The 24,792-nt window shown below is 45.3% G+C and overlaps 1 protein-coding gene across 4 annotated transcripts in view; it reads right to left on the bottom strand.

Annotated features, from left to right (window-relative positions):
* RIPOR3 (RIPOR family member 3) overlaps window positions 1-24,792 on the bottom strand; it is a 106,288-nt gene that overhangs the window by 17,077 nt on the left and 64,419 nt on the right. For all 4 annotated transcript variants that reach the window (XM_081196093.1, XM_081196094.1, XM_081196095.1 and 1 more), the window contains exons 9-16: window positions 24,130-24,173; window positions 22,835-22,960; window positions 17,779-17,924; window positions 7,832-7,961; window positions 5,735-6,349; window positions 5,109-5,248; window positions 4,151-4,289; window positions 421-556 (exon numbers count right to left, since the gene is read on the bottom strand). In XM_081196093.1, the coding sequence (XP_081052219.1) occupies window positions 421-556; window positions 4,151-4,289; window positions 5,109-5,248; window positions 5,735-6,349; window positions 7,832-7,961; window positions 17,779-17,924; window positions 22,835-22,960; window positions 24,130-24,173 (1,476 nt within the window). The remainder of the gene's footprint in view (window positions 1-420; window positions 557-4,150; window positions 4,290-5,108; window positions 5,249-5,734; window positions 6,350-7,831; window positions 7,962-17,778; window positions 17,925-22,834; window positions 22,961-24,129; window positions 24,174-24,792) is intronic.

Raw genomic sequence — 24,792 nt, 5'->3', positions numbered from 1 at the left:
CAGGCCATTAGAAGTAGAAGATCTATTTGAAGGAGTGGCACTTGGTTATGGAAGGAATTTGAGAACCTGTGGCTCTCCAGGTGTTGCTGGACTCCAACTCCCATCAGCCCTGACAACATGGCCAATGGCCTGGAATGATGGGAGCTGTAGTCCGACAGGGAGGTTGAGCGAAGGTGGGGGGGAGTGAGAATGGGTGTGTGCTATATGTATGTGAATTGGGATGTGTGTGAGAAACTGTGTGGGGTTATTCCACCCACTTTTGCTTTGATCCCACTGGCTCCTTGAACATTAGCCACAAGCGAATGCAGCCCTTGGTCATAACAGGTCCTCCATCCCCACCCCCTGCTAAACAGGGGCTGAAAAACAGAGGATTCTTGGGAGTGTCTGTTACCTTAAAGTTTTGGACATCTCATAACTTACTCTCTTCCACAGAAGTCAGGTTCCGCGGCACAGGAGCAGCCAGAGCAGAGATTATTTCCAGAACATGTTTCTGTTGTGACACCTCTTCCAAAAGGCTCTGCTGGACAATTGGAGCTAAGTTTGGCAGGACAAGTTTCTGGAAGCAAAAGGAGAGAGCAGTGAAGAGGCTACTGCTCAGGGTTGTATACTAAGCAACGAGGCAGCCAAGTTCATCTGCACATGATCCAAAACTTCCCCAGGGCCATCAGGGAGAACACCTGCCTCCCACCTCTGCGGCTGGGACACACATTGTCAAATGCAACCTAACAGCTGTGAGTTAATTGCACTCCGCTGAGCATGGATATGAATAAAGCCACTTCCTTCCTTTTGAAATTACTGTGTTGTTGTAGTGCATGCCGATAAGCAGCTGCCAATATTATGGACCACAGAGAAATGCGCAAAGAGGACTCTTGCAATACCGCAGCTCTTGGGCTGCAATTAAGGCTTTTCCGTTCATTTCGCATTTACAGGTGAATCTAACAAATCTGCATTTTTCCAAAACAATATGAGAATCGAAACAAACACAGCTATCCTTCTAAATTTGCACTTATCCGACTTCTGCAATGCAATTCTACATCCAACCAATGTTTGCAAAAATTAGCTGAAAGTGTGGATATAAAAATTGAACACATAGGTGAAAATAACACACAAGGATGTATTAAATTTGGGGAAATTGCTTGCAGAAATGTGTATATAACTCAAAGCTGCATATAAAAATGTGATTATTAGAAGAAAACAATTTGCAAACTGCCATGCAAATGGAGAGAACTGAATCTTAAGACTGGAAAAATGAGAAACTGAGGGAACTGGAACTGACAGATCACTCCATTCTCAGTTGCAATCCAAAGCTGTAAAGGCCAGTGCAAACAAGATACGTCCTCGTGCGAACATTCCTGTAAAAGGACCTATGCACAGCAGAAACTGACACAGAAACCCCAACACTGGCAACAAACATCTTGGCAAACATGCAAACTATATAAGCACACTCATTAGTGAGCTAAGATTGGCTCAATATTAAGTTGACACAAATGAATGGGTTTACTATTGGAGCCTTATTCTAACTTCCCACCCCCATACCCATGTGATTAATAACTGAATGAGGATGGGGAGCAAGACTGTAACACTGGCCCTACCCCTGTCTGGGATGCTCTGCCCCCAGATTTACAGCTGAAAATAATGAGTTCTCACCAAAAGGCATTTCCTTGTAGTATCTCAACAGACATTGTAATGGAGCATTGAACATCTGCTGACTGAGAATGGTTCTTAGCCAGAAGATCTGTTCATGAGTAAGCATTAACAGAACCTTTGGGAGTCTAAGGCTTCGGGGTTCTTCCAAAAATCGTTCTCTCTCTCTCTCTCTCCTATGTGAATTGTGCTCTTCCCACTCCTGACTGCTACTACTGTATAAGGATGATCAGCATGAAAGAAGGAACAGCTGGCTGCCCTGTTCTCAGATACAGCACAGCCAGCAATCAATGGAGCTGGAAGGGGCCTACTTGCTGAGAGATATAGCCAGCAGCAGAGACTTTTTGGAAGTCAGCCTGTGTGCCAGAGTTACCTGGGACCTCACAATCATCACAGTGCTTCCTTGTTCAGCTCTGCACTGGGTAGTCATGTCCCCAGGGAAGTCAACATCTGGAAGTGCCTTCAAAGGCTTCCTGAGAATTTCTGCTCAGGCCCTGGAAACATAACTATCGGTTGCAAATAGTCTGACGAGCATGTATTAGGAAAGCAGATTTAAAAGAGGGTGGGTGTCTGTTTTGTTTTTACCAGAGCGCCAAATAAGAGCTGGACCACCTTCCTATGGGAACAGCTGCCCTAGCATGAGAAAACAGCCAGGCAAACCTTTCTTTAAATATTTGGATATCCATTACAGTGGTACCTCGGGTTACATACGCTTCAGGTTACATATGCTTCAGGTTACAGACTCCACTAACCCAGAAATAGTACCTCAGGTTAAGAACTTTGCTTCAGGATGAGAACAGAAATCATGCTCCAGTGACGCGGCAGCAGCAGGAGGCCCCATTAGCTAAAGTGGTGCTTCAGGTTAAGAACAGTTTCAGGGTAAGAACGGACCTCCGGAATGAATTAAGTACTTAACCCGAGGTACCACTGTATGTGAATCAGTGTGGCACTCTCAGAAGCAAGGAGAAGGTCATAGCTCAGAGAAAGAAGCTCTGAAGGTCCCTGAATCTCCGCTTAACAGGGTCAGGCAGCAGCAGCTGGGAAAGACTGCTGAGATTTCTATTCCACCTTAAGAAGCAGACGCATGGAACTGTTGCGTGTCACATGTCTGTTTACATTCCAGCACAGCTTGCTGGAACTTCCATTGTGTGTTGCTTTTGCTTTTCCCGTTTCTCTCTGAGAAGACGAGAGAGACGACATGTTTCTTTGTCCTGATTTATGATTAATAAATCTATAGTTGTAGTATGCTTCCACAAGCCTCACGCCTATTCTGTGTGCGCAGTTTGATCTGCTGATAGTGTGCCCTGGCTTTGAAGCCTGGGTCGCTGATTTACGTTGGAGCAGAGGTGATGGGTCTTCACAGTGGGACGCCAGGAAGGAGACAGCCCAGCTGGAGCTAGCCAGCTGGCCTCCTGGCCCTCTGCATGTCGACAAAGACCCCTTGCCTGAAATCCTGAAGAGCTGCTGCCAATGAGACTGGGCCAGAGGTAGCCCTTTCGATGTGGCGATGATCTTTAGAAGTTGTTGGACTCCAACTTTCATCACCCCAACCAGCATGGTCAGTAATCAGGAATGGTGGCAGTTGTGGTCCATCATGCTGGTTACCCCTGGAATGGACAATACCGGGCTAGATGGACCAGTGGTCCGAACTAGCATAAAGGCTGCTTCATATGTTCAAAAGATGCAGGGATAGGGCTGCAAGCCAACCTGAAAAATACCTAGGGTTGTCCGGCCCTGTTGTCATCAGATGAGAAAAGGGAAAGTCAGAGTTCCAATTACACAAAAAAGTCAGACTTCCAAGGTATGCACAAGACGGCCATTACTTCCCTGTCTTGTTAGTGGTCTTCCCAAGAAACATCTTTTTGGGAAAGAGGATGGATCTTTGCTCTAATCTAGCAGAGCTTCTTCTTACACATGAGTCACAGGGATGCAGCAATCTGTTGATTTTGGTTTCTCCCAATCTCTTTTTCCCAGCCTTAAGTTCAGTTCTCTACATTTCCACATCAGGTTGTGATTTTTTTAAAAAGTTCTCACAAAGCATTTTTTAAAGTGAGAATTTCTCCTAATTCGTATGCAACAATACACATTTTTGCAAAGTGGATTGTCCCATTTGTATATGTTATCTTCCCCAATATGTACATTTTCATACACACGTTGCCTTAGTATATGCATTCCTGAACACATGCCTTGGAGACCTACAAGGCAGAATTCGGAAAAGTGAGAATTTCAAAGGATGGCTGTTTTTGGGTTTGCATATTGATTCAGAGAGTGCGAATCAGGTAGGTTCGCCTTTGAATGAGAACTAACTTGAGTTTCTCCCGCCAATCCCAACTCATGACAAACGGTTATAATGTTTGATGATTGTGCTCATTTAAACAATGCAATCTTCTCTCCAAAGACCGACTGTCCTGAGTCTCCCGTTCCGTAAGATTAATCATAGTAATAAGACTCCAATTCCCCCCTGTTTAAAAAAGAAAAGAGAAAGCAATCAAACACAATTCCCCACCTGCAGAAGAGCTCTGCAGAACTGCAGGTGAACTTCCAGAAGCGTATCTAGGTCATCACTGCCTGTGGTTAACTCCTTCTTTTCTCTTTTGGTATCATAGCCCAGGGATGGAAGTGTGGCTTTGTTGTAGCTGCTGGTGCTAAGGACAAGGATAAGGAAGCAAATAATTAATAGAATGAAAATAAAGCAGGGTAGCAGGGGAATGGGTGGTGAACCAAGCCTTATCTTACTGAGGAAATATGGTCAATGCTTCCTCTGGGTTATGATCCGGGATCAGATTCCAGTGATCCAAAGGAATTCAGTGAAAGGAACATAAGAACAGAACATCAGAAGAAAGCTGGTGGGTAATGATAACAATAATTTATTATTTGTTTCCCCAGCCACTCTGGGTGGCTTCCAACAAAAGATTAAAAATACATTAAAATAAATTAAAATGTCAGACATTAAAAACTGCCTTCAGATGTCTTCTAAACGTCAGGTAGTTGTTATCTCTTTGACATCCGAAGGGAGGGCGTTCCACAGGACAGGTGCCACTACCAAAAAGGCCCTCTGCCTGGTTCCCTGTAGCTTTGCTTCTCACAGTGAGGGAGCCACCAGAAGGCCCTCGGCGCTGGACATCAGTGTCCAGGCAGAACGGTGGGGGAGGAGATGCTCCTTCAGGTATACTGGGCCAAGGCCGTTTAGATCAGTTCATCAATCCATCCACTCTAGCACCTTGATTGTCAAGAGTGGTCAACCAGAAGCTTCTGGGAAGCTATCAGAGTGGCACATTTGGTAGATGAGCAGTTGGTAGAGCATGAAGGCTCCCTTGACTCAATACTATAGGCAGCATAATTATTTAATCTAGCCCTGTTGGGCCATCACTCTTCTTCTCATAGTCTTCTAACCTCTCAGAGGCAGGGCTGTGTATCTACAGTATAGCATTTCTGCAGATAGGGAAAGAAGGTTGGAAATTTACCTGGTACTGCGGGTCCTTACACTCCCGAGAGATGACAGTTCATCCGCACTGCCATCAGCATTGAGGAAGTCAAAGCTTTCCAGCACTGTCTCAACCATCAAGCTCTCCACAGAGGAGTGTTTCAGTTGGTACTTTTTCGGCTGTTGGAAAATGCAAAATTAGTTGCATTTCCTTTTCAGTAGAAACCCTTTTCATCCCCGTGGGCTATCAGTAGCACAGATATCACCAGTGAATATTCCAGCACCACCACCCTGATTTCCCAAACTCCCATTAGCCCCAACCCACCATGGCCAATGGTCAGGGATGATGGGAGTTATAGTCCAATAAGAAGAGAAGAGTTTGGATTTGATATCCCGCTTTATCACTACCCGAAGGAGTCTCAAAGCGGCTAACATTCTCCTTTCCCCAGATTACGAGTCTATTGCTCTTAACCACTACACCACACTGGCTTTCAATAATATCTAGAAAGCCAGATTCCCCAGACCTGCTTTAGGGGGCATTTCTCTAGGAACATTTTCACCCCTGTGCATGGTTCAGGCATAATCCATATGTCTGCGCAAACATTCTTGCCATCTTTGGGAATGGAAAGGATAAGTACCGAGAGCTAAAGCTTGACAATTCTTTACCTTTAATTTGCCCCGGATGCAGAAAAGCTGGTATTCCAATTCCTCCAGTTGGATAGGGCTCGGATGCTGGGATTTCAACAAAAGCAATACTTCCTGAAGCGTCTTCTCAATCGACTTAGTCCTTCTACCACCTCTGACATCAGAATTGCCTCTCGATCCTCTTCGACCAGCAGAGAGGACCTTCTTTTGCTGTACTAAATGGTGACTCCTGTCCCGGGCGGTGGACTTGCTCCTCACTTTCTCCTGATCCAGTGGGTGTGTTGGTGTGGCGAGAGCGGGGTCAGCATGGGTCGTCTCTTGTAGGATGTCTAGAGTCCTGCGGCTGGGAGTTTGGCACAGCAGAAGGTCCTGCTGCTCTCCTGCCACACAAGCATCTTGTAGGATAGTCAGTGGCATGGGCAGCGCCCTCTGATTCGAAGGTGGCGTCATGTTCCTGCTTTCTGCCCCTTTCGGGTCCTCTGAGCTGAACGAGCTGCCTTCTGTCGTCTCCGTAAGGCTGTGGCTGGTGCTCCTCAGACTCATGTCGAAATCGCAGTCGGCCAAGTAGCTCAGGATGCAGGGATCTCGCGCCTCGTCCCTGATATCTGCTTGTTTTTTCCCTTGCTGCAAAACAGACTGAGGCAGAGAGAGAGGTGGAATTATGCAGTTTAGTGCCTTTCTACAGCACATAGTAAGCGCAACTCCTAAAAGGAACCTGCGACCTTCCAGACATTGATGAACCGCAACTCTCATCATCTCTGAACAATGGCTACACTGAGCAAATCTGTCAACTTCATTTTCTCTCAGTTTCTCATTTTTCCAGTGTTAAGTTCAGTTCTCCTCTCTAGAGGCTAAGCTCTCCCCCCCCCCAGTGTCCCTCAATTGCAAAATTACTCATCCAGGGAGGGATTCAACTAACTTGTTGTGCATGTGGAATGAGGTTCTCTTGTACAATGGGACTTCCTCCCCCCTCTCCTCTTTCCCCCACGTTCCCTAAATCTGCTCTGGAGAAGAAGAAGAGTTTGGATTTGATATCCCTCTTTATCACTACCAGAAGGAGTCTCAAAGTGGCTAACATTCTCCTTTCCCTTCCTCCCCCACAACAAACACTCTGTGAGGTGAGTGGGGCTGAGAGACTTCAGAGAAGTGTGACTGGCCCAAGGTCACCCAGCAGCTGCATGTGGAGGAGCGGGGATGCGAACCCGGCTCACCAGATTTCTAGTCTACCGCTCTTAACCACTACACCACACTGGAGAATTGGGGAGCATGGGCAGAGGACGGGGTGGAGTGGGGAACATCTCATTGCTCAAGTGGCCCTCATTCCCTGTGCACATGCCCCACTTAGCGCTACAGTCCCATTTATACATGTTCAAGACATGCATAATTGCACTTGTATGCATTGCAGCAAACCTGGAAGTGGCACAGAAAAGGGCAGAAATGACCCTAAAAGAGCACGAAAATGGCAAAAATGGTGCAAAAACAGCGCCCAGCAATCCCACAAGCCTTTGTACAGACGTTTAAGGCCTGTGGAGAGTTGGAATTTGAGCAAGAAGGGAGTGGTTGTGGTGGAGTTTGGTGAATTTTTTTGTTTTCCCCCGTCGGGGTTTTGTTTTTGAAAGGGGTTTTGTTTTTCAGAGGTTTAGAGGGTGTTTTCAGGCTTTTGCAGTGGTGTTCCCAACATACACCATTTCACTTAAAGGTGTGGTGCCTCAGAACGTAACCCCCATGTAAATGTACATTGAATTCCACCCATTGTTTTTCAATCTTTCCGCTTCACCAGAAACTTCTTCAGCTCCTTGAAGGCCCTTGGTGTTTTACATCTTCATTTCATTAATTAGCAACAGTTAATTAATTAATTAGTTAATTAATCAGGTTCATTAATTAGCAACAGTTCTAAACTGCACGGCTCCTGTCTGAAGAGAGCCAGAAAAGACTAGTATATTGTGGAGCTGACACTCATTTATCACAGGCTGCTAACTGAGCATACTTTTGTTTTCCTTTGCCCGATACATTTCAGCAAGTGGGACAATTTCCTGCAGGCGTCACGACACACTGCAAAAGTGGCTGGGAGGGTAAGCACTTGAGCGCAGAAGCTCTTTGCATCCCGCTCATACTTACAAGGTAATATTTCTCTCGGAAGCTGGGAGTGTTTGGTGGGGTCCAGCTGTATATGGAGTTTTTCCTGCTCCCCACAGAAAACTTGGAGGCAGATCCAGGAGACAAGACGAGGCTTTCAGTGTCAAAAGGGCTACAGGAGAGAGAGAGAAAGAGACAAAGAGAGAGGATGAACTCGGAACTCAAAGGTTTCATGCGCCATAACCACTGAATAAGTGTCATTCCTCTCCCCCATGGTATGTTTGCACACCACAACTGTATGGAAAAATGGTTGATAACAACAACAACAATTTTATTATTTCTACCCCACCCATCTGACTGGGTTTCCCCAGTCACTCTGGGCAGCTTTCAACAGAACATTAAAAACAGAATAGAACTTCAAACATTAAAAACTTCCCTAAACAGACTGATTGCTAAGTGCTGTTGCAGGAGATAGTTCCGTTGCAGGAATATCTCGTTTCCTCAGTGAAAAGAAAAACACCAATGTCATGTTCAGTGGCGGGAGCGATACAATTTTTTCACCCAGCTAAGATATCTGCTGCAATTGGGAGTACAGTACAGAATATGAAGAAGAAGAAGAAGAAGAAGAAGAAGAAGAAGAAGAAGAAGAAGAAGAAGAAGAAGAAGAAGAAGAAGAGTAGTGGTAGTAGTAGTAGTAGTAGAAGTTTGGATTTGATATCCCGCTTTATCACTACCCGAAGGAGTCTCAAAGCGGCTAACATTCTCCTTTCCCTTCCTCCCCCACAACAAACACTCTGTGAGGTGAGTGGGGCTGAGAGACTTCAGAGAAGTGTGACTGGCCCAAGGTCACCCAGCAGCTGAAGAGCGGAGACATGAACCCGGTTCACCAGATTACGAGTCTACTGCTCTTAACCACAACACCACACTGGCTCTGTTGAGAGCACCTATTAGACTGCGCCCATGACATTGCTAGCATCATGGGCAATGAGCCCCCACAACTGTGTGCCAAATCAAAACAGTTTATTTGCTCAAGCCCTTTTAACACAGCATATTTATGTTGCTTTTATCCACTAGCTGTTTTTATTGATTTATTGCTATTTAGTCCCTTGCTTTAATTTTATTTTCATTACTAGCCTATAGCATTGTTTTGCCTTGTTTTTTTTTACTGTTTGAGATACTCTACCGTAAAAAACCACCTTGAAAACACTTCCATTAAAATGGGGGTAAAAGATATGATTGAAATAAATTAAAATAAACGAGGAGCAGCATGAATGCACACCCTGCCGCTGGGATGCCGTCGTGTGAACTGAAGCTTTGATTTGCTTTTAACTCTTCAGAAGCTGAACACTCATCCAAAATAATTCTTCATCTAGCGCAGCAGTTTTCAAACATGAAGCTTTCAGGAAACAAGTGTGTTCACATCCCCCACCCCACCCTGCAAAAATGCAGAAGGTAGCAGCATTCATGCTATAGCCAAGTTCGTGTGTAGCATTTTTTAAACACACACACACACACACACACACACACACACACACACACACAAACTACTAATGCAAATCCCAAAGCAAATGAATGTGTTTGTCCCCAAATTGCAGTTTGGAAGGGGCAGGAAGAGAGTGACTGACAATTCCAGTGAACTGTAGTTCACACTGAATACAAGAACGGTTCTGAGTAGCTTACAAGAGCCCTGCAGTGCTGTCCGGAGTACTCTTAGTTTGCACAGAATGCAGCGTGCGGTGAGGGTGGTAGAAAACTGAGGAAGGGAGCAAACTCCACACTGCAACATTTTGTTGCAGGGCCGCTCAGATACATCTTTGTTTTTACATGCACATATCACTCTGCCACCTAAAACGGTGCTCAGAGCAGCATCCCAAAACACAGATATTCAAATATAATGGTGGACACCATCTAGCAAGGGCACTGGATGGATAACAATCAATCTTGGGGAGGTGGAAATGCCCTAGCGAAGACCAGTTAGGTGATAATTTTCTGCCAGATGCGTTTCAGCTGTTCAGTCCCATGGATTTCATTCAGATTTTCTTCCAAGTTTGTCCGCTTCGGGGCACCACTTTATCTCAGCCTGAAGACAACCTGAGCATGGATAATAACGTCTTTACTCCGAAGGTGCTGCTGCGATACCACCATGGAGGCAAGGCTTACGCAGCATTAAGACTAATGAAGTTTAATTGGCTAAGTTCGCCAGTGTCACACAGCTGGGCTTCGTCAAAGCAAGTCAGTGCCACACAGGAAGATTAGCAACTCATCTGCTTTTTCTCACTTTGTAGCAAAACAAGAGAAGATATCTGAAGGGCAGAGAATATTCCATCCAAAGCAGACGCCACAGTTACTTACAAGTTCATTTCACTGGCTTGTTTCAAATGTATACACTTCACCTGGCTACCGATATGCAGAAGGGATGCACTTTATGGTTTTCAATGTTAAAACCTCAATATGTGGGACCACCAGCCTCATATAACCAAAATGCTTACGTCTAATTAATGCATGAAGTAATTAATATCATAGAGTAAGCTGTCCTCCCAGGCTAAGCTTGGCCAATCCCCCTCATCATGGGAGTAAGGAAGTAATGTACAGTCGTACCTTGGTTGACGCACATCTTGTGACTCAAACATTTTGGCTCCCAAATGCTGCAAACCCAGGAGTGAGTGTTCTGGTTTGTGAATGTTCTTTGGAACCCGAATGTCCAGTGCAGCTTCCGTGGCTTCTGATTGGCTGCAGAAGCTTCCTGCAGCCAATTGGAAGCCGTGCCTTGGTTTCCAAACATTTTCGAAGTCGAACGGACTTCTGGAATGGATTGCATTCGACTTCCGAGGTACGACTGTAATGTACCGTATTTTTTGCACCATAACACTCACTTTTTTCCTCCTAGAAAGTAAGGGGAAATGTCTGTGTGTGTTATGGAGGAAATGCCTACGGGTGGCATGCCTACGGATTTTCCTCCTCTAAAAACTACGTGCGTGTTATGGTCGGGTGCGTGTTATAGAGCGAAGAATACGGTATATTGTTTCCTCGGTCTACCAACTCTGGTGTGTAACACAGGGCCTTTTCTACAAAGCCATTCTTGTGTCACTATACAAATAATTTAGGAACTTTCACCACTGTGGATCTAATCTAAGTTTTGCTGCCTGTATTTTCTTACTTTTCTGGGGGGGGGGCATGCCAGGGAACTGGATCTGTGCCCATTTCCCTTCTATATTCTGGTTCAGCTATTGCTTTGGAACAGGACCATGTCTGCTTTCTGCTTTCTTCTTCGCAGCTCTACAAAAATGTAAAGCACATGGGATGATGCTGTGCTCAGGTTGTGTGTGTGAGAATAAAACCACCAACCAGTCTTCATTCCATGAAAAACAAAAGCTGGGTAAGTGCTGGAACCCCTGGGGTCTCTTTGTCGCTCAGGCATTGGGGTGGGTGCAACATCTCGGTATTGTTTTGGGGGAGTATTGTTGCTTTTTTATTTTTTAGTGGTAACTCCTACAATTCATGTGGAAATTGTTCAGTTGGGCTGAGTACTTTTTGATGAGCTCTGCTCATAGTTTATGACTGCTTTTGCTATGTTTGTATTTTTATTTTTTGCATTGTAAGCTGCCTTGGGCATGGTTTTAGTTATGGAAAGGGGGCATAAAAAAATAAAACGATGCATTCATGCATGTTACACTGGTGAAATGTTTTGTACCAGAATGACGTTGTTGCACAAGAGAAGGCGTTGCTGTGGTAACATCGTTGCACAATCAATTGTGCAAAACAAGTTTCCGCTAGCAAAGCTGTTGCACCGGATTCCGCTGGTGCACAACATTAAAATTCACCCATCATGTAGGGCAAGAGCTCTTTGTACTAGGTGCAGCAGAATTCAACCTTTTCAGATCCAGTATCTACTTCTAAGCCAAACATGCATTTGGGGACCCATTTCTTAGTCTTTTAACATATCTTTGCAAGGTGGTAATGCTCTTGTTGCGACTCACCTTCAATCAGGCCATGACCTACTCATGGGTCTCAATTCAACAGTTGAAGACCAGTGAACCCGTGGACAGAGAATTATAGATATGGCCCTGGGGGTGTGGCATGGAGTGAGGGATGCTCTGGCTCCACCCACCACCAGTTGCAACCCCGGTGGGCTTTTTTCATGGGCCAATGGCCCTGCACAGAACATAAGGCTGTCTCTCCCTGCTCTTGAGATTTAAAGATTTAAAAAGCACAAACACACAGAGGGGGGGGGGGACAGCAGCTGGTTTGTAAATAAGTCATTTTATAGTGTAACGATCTCCACTGAAAACGGAAGGAAAGTGTGTATTTATTTATTTTTAAATGTGACTACAAGCAAGTAAACAAGTCTTCTGGGGGTTTGGGGGGGGTGTCAACTTATTGGGGGATTTTTGCACAAAGCCCCATGAGAATCCACTTACTGAAAGACCAACATATTGAGCAAACTCAAAACACTGCAAAAATGTTTTTAGATTTCCTACCAAGGATTAGCTCACAAAATAAAACATGCCCCCAATTAAAAGAGTTTCTCGGAATAAAATGTTTCTTTCTTGGAGGGAAAACAGTAAGGGTTGTTTGTGTGTTAGTTCCCACTACAAACAGGATTGCAGGAATCCCCCTGGAGTTTTCATTTCCATGCAGATCCAGTATATCATCAGAATATATTCTTCACACACACAATTTACCTAGGACAGAAGTCAGCCTAACAGATTTGTATTTTCCTGGAACCCCATAACGCCATGCTGCAAAAGAATTCCCAGCACTTCTTAGGCAGAGCTGTGGCTGGGGGTGGGGGGGGATGTCTAGCCAGGGTTTCTGCCCCAAATAAAGCCTCCAAAGGGGCGCCATTGAGGCTCCCAGGCTCCCAAGCATGTCTGAGCTTCAGCCAAAGAGAAAGAAGAAAAAGTGAACCCATTTTTTTTCCTCCTCTGTGCAACTTCTGAACAGACAATCCCTCCATGTGCAGCCTTACTCACTGGTGTTTGTGCAAGGGATTGCCAAAGTTGCCACAAGAGGTCCCCATTTAAGTTTGGAGAGGAAACATTTCCCTGTTAGAAAAGAATTCAAGCCTTAGGAGAGCTGGCACACACATTTCTGGATTTGCAGATCTAGCAGCAGGGAAGGACTGGCAAACCCCAAGTGAGACAGGAGTTGCTGCAGAGAGTGCCGTGGAAACTTTTGGCACACAGAAAGGGAGAATTGGAATCAATTAAACTTGCTCTGAGTTTGGCTTCTCAAACGCCTCGCTCGCTACAGTGCTCCAGCCAGGAAACATAAGAGGCTTCTCTGCACTGTGGCTTTGCAATATAGTCACTACCAAAGCTGGTTTAGCCAGAAAGAGATGTGCAAAATCTATACGGAAAACAAGAGATGGGACTTAAGCTGCAGGGAAGTCAGAGCAGAAAAGCCAAAGGACCCAGGCCTCTTACCTTTTCTGGCACACATGCCCTTAGCTACTGTTTTTACAAGGATATTGGGAGAGCGGGGGACAATGATTTGGCTAAAACTGGAGGGAGGAAAATGGAACTTGTGGATTTCATTAAGGGCTGGCCTACATTTTTCTCCCATAATCTGAGCACCGATTCTGAGAAGCTCCCTGGAATTATATCCGTCCTGCATTACAGAGAAACAATAGCATCCCACTGTAAACATCCAGGAAGTTAAGGGGAGATCACACACACACAAGCACACCCAGTTTATTCCAGCTTTTGTATGGTGCAGTGGCCATGTTTGCATGTCACAGTAAGCCAGGAGTGGAGAACCTCCAGATGTTCCTGAACTTGGGGTGTTAGGTGAGGGGCAGTATCTCTGGGGAAGGACATATCGTGCTCCTTCTGGGCAGTTTGTCCGCAACAGGTTCGGTGCCCTTGCACACAGCTCTCATCCGTGGCTCCTAGAAGCTGTCAGCATGAGACAGCGGCAACACCCTGGAAATGGCTTCAAATGACCAGCTAAACTGGGTGAGGGTAGCCAATGGGTCTGAAACCCTCAATGAGTTAGGGTCTTGCCCTGCATGCGAAGACAGGCTCCAGTGGATTGAGTGGATGAGACCAATAGTGGGTCCAACGGTCAAGAAGGCAGTTTCTGCATGTGCTGTAGAGGGAAGAGAGGGGCAGATAGGGCTTGTCAATCTGGGAAGGTAGCCCATCTAGGAGAAGGGAAAACTCTGATCACAAACCTCCACTGTCCTGTGGCTATACTCATTTGTGAGAAAGGCTTCGAAAGTAAACCAGGCCTTACCCTCTACCTTGCGGAACATCTTCAGGAGCAGAAAATGCTAAGGAGTAAACTCTACACAAATCGAGAGTGGAGTCCCTAAAATGGTTGGATGCCATCTTGTATGCCTCCTACCGGAAACTCCTGCAGCCAAGCTGGAGCCAAGCATATTGCTCTGCTTTCCTTTGGACCACATCAGCCAAGGGAGCGGGTCTTGTCATCTGGGCAGCATGGATCTCCATACACACTTCCTAGGCTTGCACTCCAGGGAGCTCACTTCAGTGCTGCTAATGTAGCAAAAAAAACCCTCAACCCAACTCCTATCAGCCCCAGGAAGATTGGCCAATGGCCAGGGATGGTGGAAGTTCAGCAGCATCTGAAGGTTTCCCACACTTGCAATAAGCTACAAAACCATGGCTTACTATGCAGAAGAGTTTGCTCTGGAAGGAAACAAACTATGATCCCAATTGAGTGTTGCATCAAATCCAAGTTCATTTGCTCCAAACAAACCTTGGTGACGGATTATGGTTTCTGGAGGAAGCAAAACAAACCATAATTCCTGGTTTGCACACAATGGTAAGCCAGGCACCCTGGTTAGCCTTCTCCCAGGGTGAGTGGGGAGCAGCGATCATGATCCTTCTGTACCATGCCAAAGACCTGTCTAGGCCAGCATCCTGATTTCACAGTAGCCAACCCAATGCCTATGAGGAGCCCGCCAGCAGATCCCAAGCGCGACAGCAGTCTCCTCACTGGTGCTCCCCAGCAACAGGAAAGTGGGCAGCACTTACTTGCGCATGGTAATATTGGGTTTAAGGTTTAACGTGATGCGCAAGCTCTGTCAAAACAAAGACATCTTAACCACATGGAAAAAGGAAACACCAAACAAGTCCAAGAACTAATAAATAACAGGAACTAATAAATAAAACTGTTGCTTTCCAAAGTAGATTTTTTTACAAAGATTAAGGCCATCTTTCTAGTCAAAAAGTGTTTTTTTTTAAATAAAAAAATCGCTTCACACGCCTCGCCCAGCAGCAAGCATCAGTCAACGTTAGCATTTCAAGCCAATCTTTAATAGCAAATCATTTATCACACAAAAAAAGTTTACAAAAGGATGACCCTAAAAAAAGTTTTAAAAGCAAGACCACTGTTGGTGAATTTTTGAAGTGGAAGACAAGTGATTGTGCTGGAACAGCTAAGTAGGAACTTGACACAACACACATTTCAGGTCACTGTGTTAAGATCCAAACATGGGAAAGCTGATGAACGTATAAACAATTTGTTTCAGGTGGCCTCCTTCCCTTCCCCTTATTTTGGGTACCGGCCAAATGTTTATTGTGCAGTCTTAAAGAGCTTTCGTTCTCAGCTGTGTTTCATCTTCAGATTCCATTCTTCATTATTTGTATAGACATTACCAGTGAACTACGGAAGTCAGCTTCAAGTTCACCCAGAGCAGTTCATTGTTAAGGGGAGGGCAGAACAAAGCCACTGGCAGAATTGCCACCAACAGAAAGAATAAAGTCTTTTTTTAAAAAGAGAGAAGACAGCAATACAGCCTGGGCAATATATTCTCCTCCCAAACATCCTTTCTTCCAGAAGCGGCATTTATAAAGCTGAAGGTGTTGTGGGGCAGCTGTTCCTACCTAAGCTGAGCTTGGCCTGCAGGCGAGAACAGAAAGAGAACTGCCAATATAATTCTATACCGCCACCAACCTTCCTGAGCACCAGATTCACTAGACAGCAGAGGTGGCCACTTTCTGTGGGCTCAAGGAATGCCCTGTTTCAGCAGCCTGGTAGCTGGAAGTACACGTTGAATCACAAACAGACCCCAGGCCCCAGTGAGATGCTATAATCCAACAGATACCATTAACGAGAAATGGCTTCACGTGCATTCAGATATATGCTGCAAAAGTCCCAAACAGGTGTAGAGTGTGCACTGAAACACAGAGCTAATTTGAACATTCCATCTTGGTTTATTAAGCCGAGATATGCACAAGCCTTTTGTGTACACAATGGAGCGCATTATCTGCTGCCTGTGCAAAATGCACAATTAAACTAGGAAGCCTCTAATAAACCATACTTTTGCCATTTGGGGCATGTTAATCTGGAGCACACATCAACTTCAGTTAACTGTACAGCAGCCACTCCCTGATGGACTAAAATGGATGTCGAGAATGTAAATATTCTGTGTCACTTTTGTGTAAGGTGCTTGGAATTTTTTGCTGACTCTCGGTGACAGTGCAGGAGACCTCAACATCTTGGAAAAACCTCGTTAGATCTGCATAATAAGGTGCTAAGTAATGCAAAGAGAAAAACAACAACCTTCAAAATGGTCAATCATTGCATTATTGAAAATGGTATCAGAATCTATCTGGGAGAAAATGTAGTCCATAAGTCAACAACTTACACAAGTTCACTTATGTAAGTAATAAAACTGATGTGAAAGGTGGAAAATTCTACCCTATTGGTCCAGTTCCTGTCCTGGGAAATTTTCTCTTTCTCCTAGCCTTGCTGCCTAACTCTTTTGCACGTGCTGCTTCAGAGCTCTGGATATGCAACTTTGAACTTTATTCCAAAATGCTAAGCAAGCTAGGAAACCTAGATATCCTGTGAAATCTAGAAATTCTGTTTCCCAATAAGATTGGTTGTTGGGCTTCAGGAGCCCAAATCTTCAATCAGGATAGGTAAAAACCAACTACAATTGATTGCATTGTCAATGCAAACATAATGCTATTCTTAATCCATATTATTTACTTAAAGCACTATATCCCCATATTGCATTGCTTTACGTTGCTTTTATCTTCTTCCGATTTCATAATAGCACTATCTTCTATGCAAAGATAATCATACTATGCCTTAAATGACGGGTTTGTTTGTTTGTTCAAGTTACAATCCTGATTCTGTAGTCTATTTTATGCATTACTGGTTATGTAGTACCATCTCCCTGCCTTGCCAGCAGACAAATTTTAACCCTGACTGGTGCAGTGGCTGGGTAATCACAAAAGTAACTGATCGAACTTCAGCAGGTGCCAGCTTCGGAAAGCCAGGATAATAAACCAACGCCAAGCTGCTTTAGCCGAAAGAGAAATCTATAGTTTATCAGAGGCTCTGAAAGCCATTCAAACTTGCAGAGTTGCAGAGCAATCACTGCATCCAAAGCCCTGCCACAGGTGGTCAGGGTGGAAGATGGAGGAAGCAGGCAGGTTGATGTGCCAACATGAAAATGGCACATAGAGTAAGCCCAGGTTGGGTCTGATGCTGTCATATGGTGGCAGCAGGCCTGGTTTGTGATCCACTGGCTACCAGGCCAGCTTAGCCCCATCCCTCCCTAGAAAACCTCATTTGGGGGCTTTCTACTGGCAAGCAATGCCATTCTCACTGGCGGCACTTCCTCTCATTCACACATGCAGCGGATAGAAGAGGGAGCTCAAGGGCATGTTCCCCACCCCCAAGTCCACCAGCACTGCAGCCTTGAACAAACAGAGATTGAGTTGCTTTGCCCCTGCTTTGAGTTGTGCTTGTGGCGAAGAAATGTGTGAAGGGTCCGCATGCATTGAAAGGACATAAAGCTCATACATGCCTCAGATGAATATGGTCATCTGAACACGGTCACATTCTCTCTCTTACAAAGACATAGAAACTACCAGATTCACTATACAGCTTGTCCTTCATAGTGAAATGGTGGCCATGTTACCCAGGACCACATAAAACTGCTTTTCATGCTACCAGTTGGCGCAGCACACATTGCGATCTTAGCAAGCGGAATCAGACACACTTACTTCCAGAGGACCTCCAGCTGCAGTTTGATGGTGCCCAGTTCAGTTATATCCACAATGATGGCTTGAGGCCGGGTTGTGAAGAAGTTGATGCCGTCACATGTCACCATGCCAACCAACAGGGTGCTAAGTCCCCGCAGTTCTGTGACCTGGACAACAAAAACAACAAAGGATACCGTGCTATCAGTCAAGGGTAGCTATATGCATACCAGCCTTTGGGTATGGAAACTGGTACATGAACATGCCGTCTACAGCACAGTAGCAAAGTCTTCTGCCCAAGACATTTCAATTCTCATGCATCTCCCAGAGCACATGTGCACCGATCCTATCATAAATGGATAAATGTGTGGCGTAACAGCCCAAAATAAAAGCATCTCAACTTTCAGAACAGAATGGTTGGATTCCAGGCAAACCATACCTGTTCACTGCATACCAGAAGGCTGTACCCACAGTGGCCTCGTTGGCACATAATGGTAAGCCATAGTGTGAACCAGTGATGGCTCTCCAGAAGATGCTGGACTACAACTCCCATCAGCCCCAGCCTTCATGGCCAATGGTCATGGATTATGAGAGTTGTGGTCCCCTTTGGAGCAGAAGGTCCATAGCTCAGTGGCATAGCATGCAGGTTCAATCCCAGCATCTCCAGGTAGAATTAGGAGAGAACTCAATTGGTAATCCTGGAGAGCCGCCATCAGTCAATGTAGACAACACTGAGCTAAATCAATGAATCAATGGATAAGGCAGCTTCTTATGTTTCTAAGGCCACGAGTTCTCCATTTCTAGTCTGAACAAACTATGATTTACTGTGAACTTGAGCACAACTCAAGTAGCACCTGCCCCACTCCTGCCTGTGTTGAACCAGAAGGAGACACCAAACAGAGAGCAAGCTCAGCAGTAGGCATGAATCTGCACTCATAATTTGTTTCTCCCCAGACAAACATGAGACGAAGCCAATACCAAGCCAGCCCTTGGGTTTCATTTCCATCCGGCAAAGCAAATCAAGACACATGCAAATTCATCCTTGTGCACCAACACGCCTCCCATTCACAGCAATCATAGCTTGCCATTAAGTGTGAACAGGCCAGTGAGAAAAACAGATTCAGAACAGTTGGAGATTACACAGGATGTATCTATGCTACATATTTCAAGCAAGTCACTTCCTCTCCCCAGGAGCCCTAAAGAACTGTAGTTCCATTAAGGGTGTAAGAGACTTCTAATGGATCTTATCACTTTCATCAAGGTAGAATATTCAGATTTCAGAACCTGAATATCCAAGGAGAGATAAACCGATACAGAAGTTTGTAGTGCAAACTATTCACTGCTGTATCCCCATACAGACCACTGCCCTGGTACAAGGCATACACAACAAATAGTGCTGTGTTTTTATTACAAGCTTTCAACACTCAGAGAGACTTCTCAGGTACTTGGATGGTGCGATGAGTTCTTAATGTGCTTGGAATATGCTGTTCTCCTTCCTTTTAACATCAGCACCCAGTGCTGCATTGTGCAAGCAGGAGAACTGCCGGTTATCTCTGGGTGAGACATGAAGACACCCTTCGTAGAAGCGCCAAGATCAAGGGTTACGGGATACAGTGGTGCCCCACAAGACGAATGCCTCGCAAGACGGAAAACCCGCTAGATGAAAGGGTTTTCCGTTTTTGAGCTGCTTCGCAAGACAATTTTCCCTATGGGCTTGCTTTGCAAGATGAAAACGTCTTGCGAGTGTTCCGATTTTTTTCCGCTTTCCCCCCCTTTTTCTAAGCCGCTAAGCCGCTAATAGCCTTTTAGCTGCTAATCCGCTAAGCCTTTAATAGCCGCTAAGCCTTTAATAGCCGGTAAACCGCTAATAGCGCTAATCCGCTAATAGGGTTGCTTCGCAAGACGAAAAAACCACTAGACGAAGAGACTCGCGGAACGGATTAATTTCGTCTTGCGAGGCACCACTGTATAATTATGAGTTTGCGCTGTTCTAGATAGACCAAAGCATCATAAGAACTTCCTGCTTAGATTATGGCAAAGCCACATTTATTTCTACTGGATGAGACCCGATGGAGGTGGGGGAAGAAGGGCAGCATTGGAAAAGAAAGGATAAGAGACCCCTATTCTTGCAGAAACACAACAGGATGGGGTAGAAGCAGCACGCTCACACAGACTTTGGAAAGTTGCACACTTGCTTTTCTCATGCTGCCAAAATACTAGCCCAGGGCCTGAGGGAAGACAGGTCAGGGTAATTGCAATAGCCCAGGGCACAGAGCAAGGCAGAGAGGGTAGTTGCATTAAGCAGCAGGCATAGCAATAAAACCACAATCACAGAACGTTGAATCATAGAACAATGCAAAGAAGCATTTCAGTCAGGTGCTTGAGGTTACTTTGTGCTTGCCCCTCACTGGGTCAACAAGATGACAGCAGAAGTGCAACCTAACCAACCTCAATAATTCTCTCTCTCATTCTACACGGCTTAGGTCTGAGCTATCTGAAAGACTGTATTCCCTCCATGTGTTGTTGAGTTTCAATTCTGATCAGCCCCAGCCTGCATGATAGCCCCAGGGATGATAAAAACTGTACTTCAGCAACAAATGGAGGGCACCATATTGGCTGCTCTTCATATAATTCTAGAATTGTAAAGCTGGAAGGGACCACGAAGGGTCATCTGGTCCAACCATTGCAATGCAGGAATCTCAACTAAAGCATCCATGACAGGTGGTCATCCAACCTCTGCTTGGAAACTTCCAACGAAGGAGAGTCCAGCACCTTCTCAGGGAGTCCGTTCCAATGATGCAAGCTAACACCTGACCTGATGATCTTTTTAGAGAACTGATGAGAAAGCCCATATGAACAGGGCCTTGCAGAGCCAGGTAGAGGCCCAGGCCAGGTAGATAATGTGCCCCCCCCCCGTTTTTTTACTATGGGGAAAACTGAAGCCTTAAAAATAAGTAAGTCTACAAATAATAAATAAGTAAGTAAGTATATCAATCTATTTATAAGTAGACAAATTTGACTATTAATTATAATTAAATTATAATTATAATTAAAACTTCTCCATCTTCTTAGGTAAAGGTAAAGGGACCCATGGGTCCAGTTGTGACCGACTCTGGGGTTGCGGCGCTCATCTCGCTTTATTGGCCGAGGGAGCCGGCGTACAGCTTCCGGGTCATGTGGCCAGCATGACTAAGCCGCTTCTGACGAACCAGAGCAGTGCACGGAAACGCTGTTTACCTTCCCACTGGAGCGGTACCTATTTATCTACTTGCACTTTGATGTGCTTTCGAACTGCTAGGTTGGCAGGAGCAGGGACCGAGCAACGAGAGCTCACCCCATCACAGGGATTCGAACCGCGACCTTCTGATCGGCAAGTCCTAGGCCCTGTGGTTTAACCCACAGCGCCACCCGCGTCCCTTCTCCGTCTTCTTATTCTACTCTTTAAAAAGATGTACGCTTGTGAGAAAGCCACTATTTCTCATAAGCCACTATTTTTTAAAAAAACATGGTTTCCACCAAATTTTATCCTCACTGAGCTATATGTAAGTAATATTCCTGGCCTAGTCAACAAAATTTTAAACAAATGGCCACATCTTCATCAATATTTCATCATTTTCAAAAAAAAAAAAAAATAGCGATAACAAAGCCAACACACTTATCTTTAAGGTACGTGTGGTTTTAATTTTTGGCAAAGAAAATTTCAAACAAAAACTCACTAACTTTTAACAGCATGAAAAACATGGTCCACCATCACGTTCACGGCGCGCTGGCTGCTGGAGCCTTGGTCACCTCCACCCACTCGGTGCCTGTTCCACGCTCCTCTGTGGAGCCAATAGCAGGACCCGCCCTGGACGCCGGGGAAGCTTTTCTCTTGCGCTGCCAGCCATGGCCCCCTTTGCGCCTCCGCATTCACCCCAGTGCATCCCCTGCGATTGTGAATATGCTGACCGAAGCAGCCTTTGGAATTGGAGGCCCAGGCCAATTGGCCCATATGCCCCCCCCTTGTCTGGGCCTGCATATGAATGCACCCCAACATGGTTAAAATGTTATGGGCTAAAGAAAGCAAGAAAATCTTAAAACGTGTGGGACTGAGCTCTGCCAACGGCAGAAAAGCCAAGTCTATCGCTTCTTCATTGAATCTGGAGATGACTCATCTTCGCTGGCAAAGTGCAAGACTCGCATGTTTTCTCACAGTGTTTGCACAGTGCATCTCAATTAACCTCTCAACACGGAGTGAGCAGGGGAGGCAGCAAATAAAGGAACATTTTAAACACATTCCAAAAGCTCTGCTGGAGAGGGATCAGGAATTCCTCTCAATGAGACTCTACCCATCTCCAGCACTCTCACTGCCAGCAAACAAGGAGTGTTGCAACAGTTCTTTCAGAGAGTTTGAAAGCTCCAAGTGAACTGTCATTTCAGAGAACAGCGCATTTCAGGAAGAATCAAATTCAGAGCTTTGACAAGCGGGAAGCTGGTTTCAAAACAACGTGATTAAGGTGAGTCCCTCACTTGGTTTGAGTGGCTCACAGTAACTCATCACAAAAGAGAGGTTCACTGCATGTTGGATAACTTGCAGGTGTGTTGACAGGTAGCAGCTGTATGAACCTAAAAGCAAGCTTGTCAGAAGTGAATTTCTGGGCAGATGACTGGACCGCTTCCTGCCACTAGTTCCTACTCACCAATTCAAACTCGATTGACAAGAAGATCTGCCAGTTTACTCTGATGCCATACACCCCTCAAAGTGCCATGTCATTGTGTCATTGATGGATCCAGTGCTGGAGTCCCTCAGTCCTACATCAAATATTCATGTTCATTGCATCCCAGTGTTAAATACAGGCTCTCCAGTCCGTTCTTTGATCACTAAGCACCAGAATTTCAAGATTCGGATGTATCATACCAAAGTTGCCACACAGAAGAAATAAAATGTTGAGGAAAGGCAAGGAAGTGAAGCTATGGCTGGTTCAAAGAAGATAACATTTGGGCCTTCAGCAAACAGTTATGAAATTTGCTTCAGGAGCTTTAGGGAGAAACATGAAGCAGGCAGCTGCCTTTGCTAGCAAGAGTCAACACATGGTGTTACCTTGATTTCAAACTTCTCATGGAGGCTGGGTATGAAAACTTTTTCCTCCTCATCCCAAGTTTGACTGTCGTCGGTCAGAATTCGGCCTTTCAGTTTCCACTTTTGGCGCCCCAGCCGTACAAACACCTAAAAAACAAAACCCAAGGTTTTGAAGGAGCATGTATTTTGACTTAATTTGTGGGATCTCAAAAGATTGATAAGAAGAGCCTGCTAGATCAGGCCAAAGGCTGAGGGTCACTTAGTCCAACCCCTGGACTAATGCAGGAATCTTTTGCCCAACGTGTGGCTCAAACCCCCAACCCTGAGATTAAGAGCCTCGTGCTCTACCAACTGAGCTATCCAAGTCACATAAACGCATGCATACCTTTAAACATATAATCCAAGTTTCATCAAACCATCATGAATTAGGTAAGCACACAGGAGGCAATTCCCAGCCATGTGAAGTGCTGAACAAGAAACCGTTTTAACTATTAAAATATGCAAATATGCTATGTCTTATTTGCATATTATATGAGTTGGTATGCTTTCTCTTTCTTCTATCCAACCAGAGGCAACAACCTAATTCAGTATTCTGGAGGCTCAATCCATCTCCAAAGCATCCTAGATTTCTTTTTATATGGACATAGGAAGCTACTCTGTACCAACTCAAATGAGGGGTTGTCTAGATCAGTCTTCCATGCACCATAAATAGGGGGGCATGTGCAGTGGCGTAGCGTGGGTTGTCAGCACCCAGGGCAAGGCAAGTAATTTGCGCCCCCTAACCCGTGGATTTGCGCCCCCTAACCCTAACCCCCAGATGTTGCGCCCGGTGCGGCCGGCCCCCCCTGCACCCCCCATGCTACGCCACTGGGCATGTGGCCCTCCAGATGTTGCTCAACTCCCAGCTCCCATCATCCTCCATCTGCACAGCTAATGGTCAGGTAGCCCAGCAAGACCTGGAGAGTTGCAGGATCCCATTGCTTATCTTCACTAATGGACCGAATCTCTCCAGGATGTCAGAGTGGAGTTGACAGCCTTACTTGGGGATGCTAAGGATGGAACGTGGAGCTGTTTGCGAACAAAGCATGTGCCTTACTATGTAGGTAAGGGCTGTAGCAGAAGCTCCACAGGTTCAATCCCTGGTATCTCCAGGTAGGACTGGGAGAGATGCTTGTCTGAATCCCAGGAAGACCAGTGCCAATCAGTGCAGACAATACTGAATTCGATGGACCAATGGTCTGGCTTCCTGCCACTGAGCTGAAGCCCTTCTGCCACCTTCAAGCAACTTCTTGCAATCGGACTGCTAAATACTATACCTCATACTGGTCCCCTGGGCAGAGACGTGCATATCCCACTAACCCTGGAAAGAAGCACAGAAGGAATTTCATCAACTCAGAGAACAGAAGCCGTTAACGTAAATTGTTAGAGATCTCAAAACAGTTCTGGTTACCGTCCCTTCAAGTAAATGCCACAAGGAAGATTTATGGGTGAGCAAATCTCTTGGGATGGGGAGGTGGTGGCAAGGTTTGTTTTTAAATAAACCATATCCAGCAGATAATTGCTATGGATGTAAATAACTCCAGAGCACAGACCAGACTTGCTTATACGGGACAACCTCTTGAGAGAACAAATGAGGGTCAGAAAACAGCACTACAGAGAGAGCTGCATATATGTTCAAATGACATTTTATTTTAAATGAAAAGCAGCCACTGCAAGCTGCAATGAAGACAAGAAGAGGAGTCTTTAGGGAGTATGTTCTTAACCCTTCATCCCTTTTCCTTTGCCAAAATCATACCCTCTTCTAAAAGAACTGGCTGCTTTTCATTTTTTTAAATAGTCAGCAATAAGTTACATGCATCTCTCTGTAGCATGTCGTCTTCAGCTACTCACTTTCAACTGGTCCTTTACACAAAAGAAGGATAAGGATACAAGGGTGCTTTGAACACTCTAAAGCACTGGTAACCAGCTAACCATCAAAG

This window comes from Podarcis bocagei (assembly GCF_964188305.1).
Source record: "Podarcis bocagei genome assembly, chromosome: 5".
Classification (NCBI taxonomy): domain Eukaryota; kingdom Metazoa; phylum Chordata; class Lepidosauria; order Squamata; family Lacertidae; genus Podarcis; species Podarcis bocagei.
This window is presented reverse-complemented; position numbering and strand designations above follow the sequence as displayed.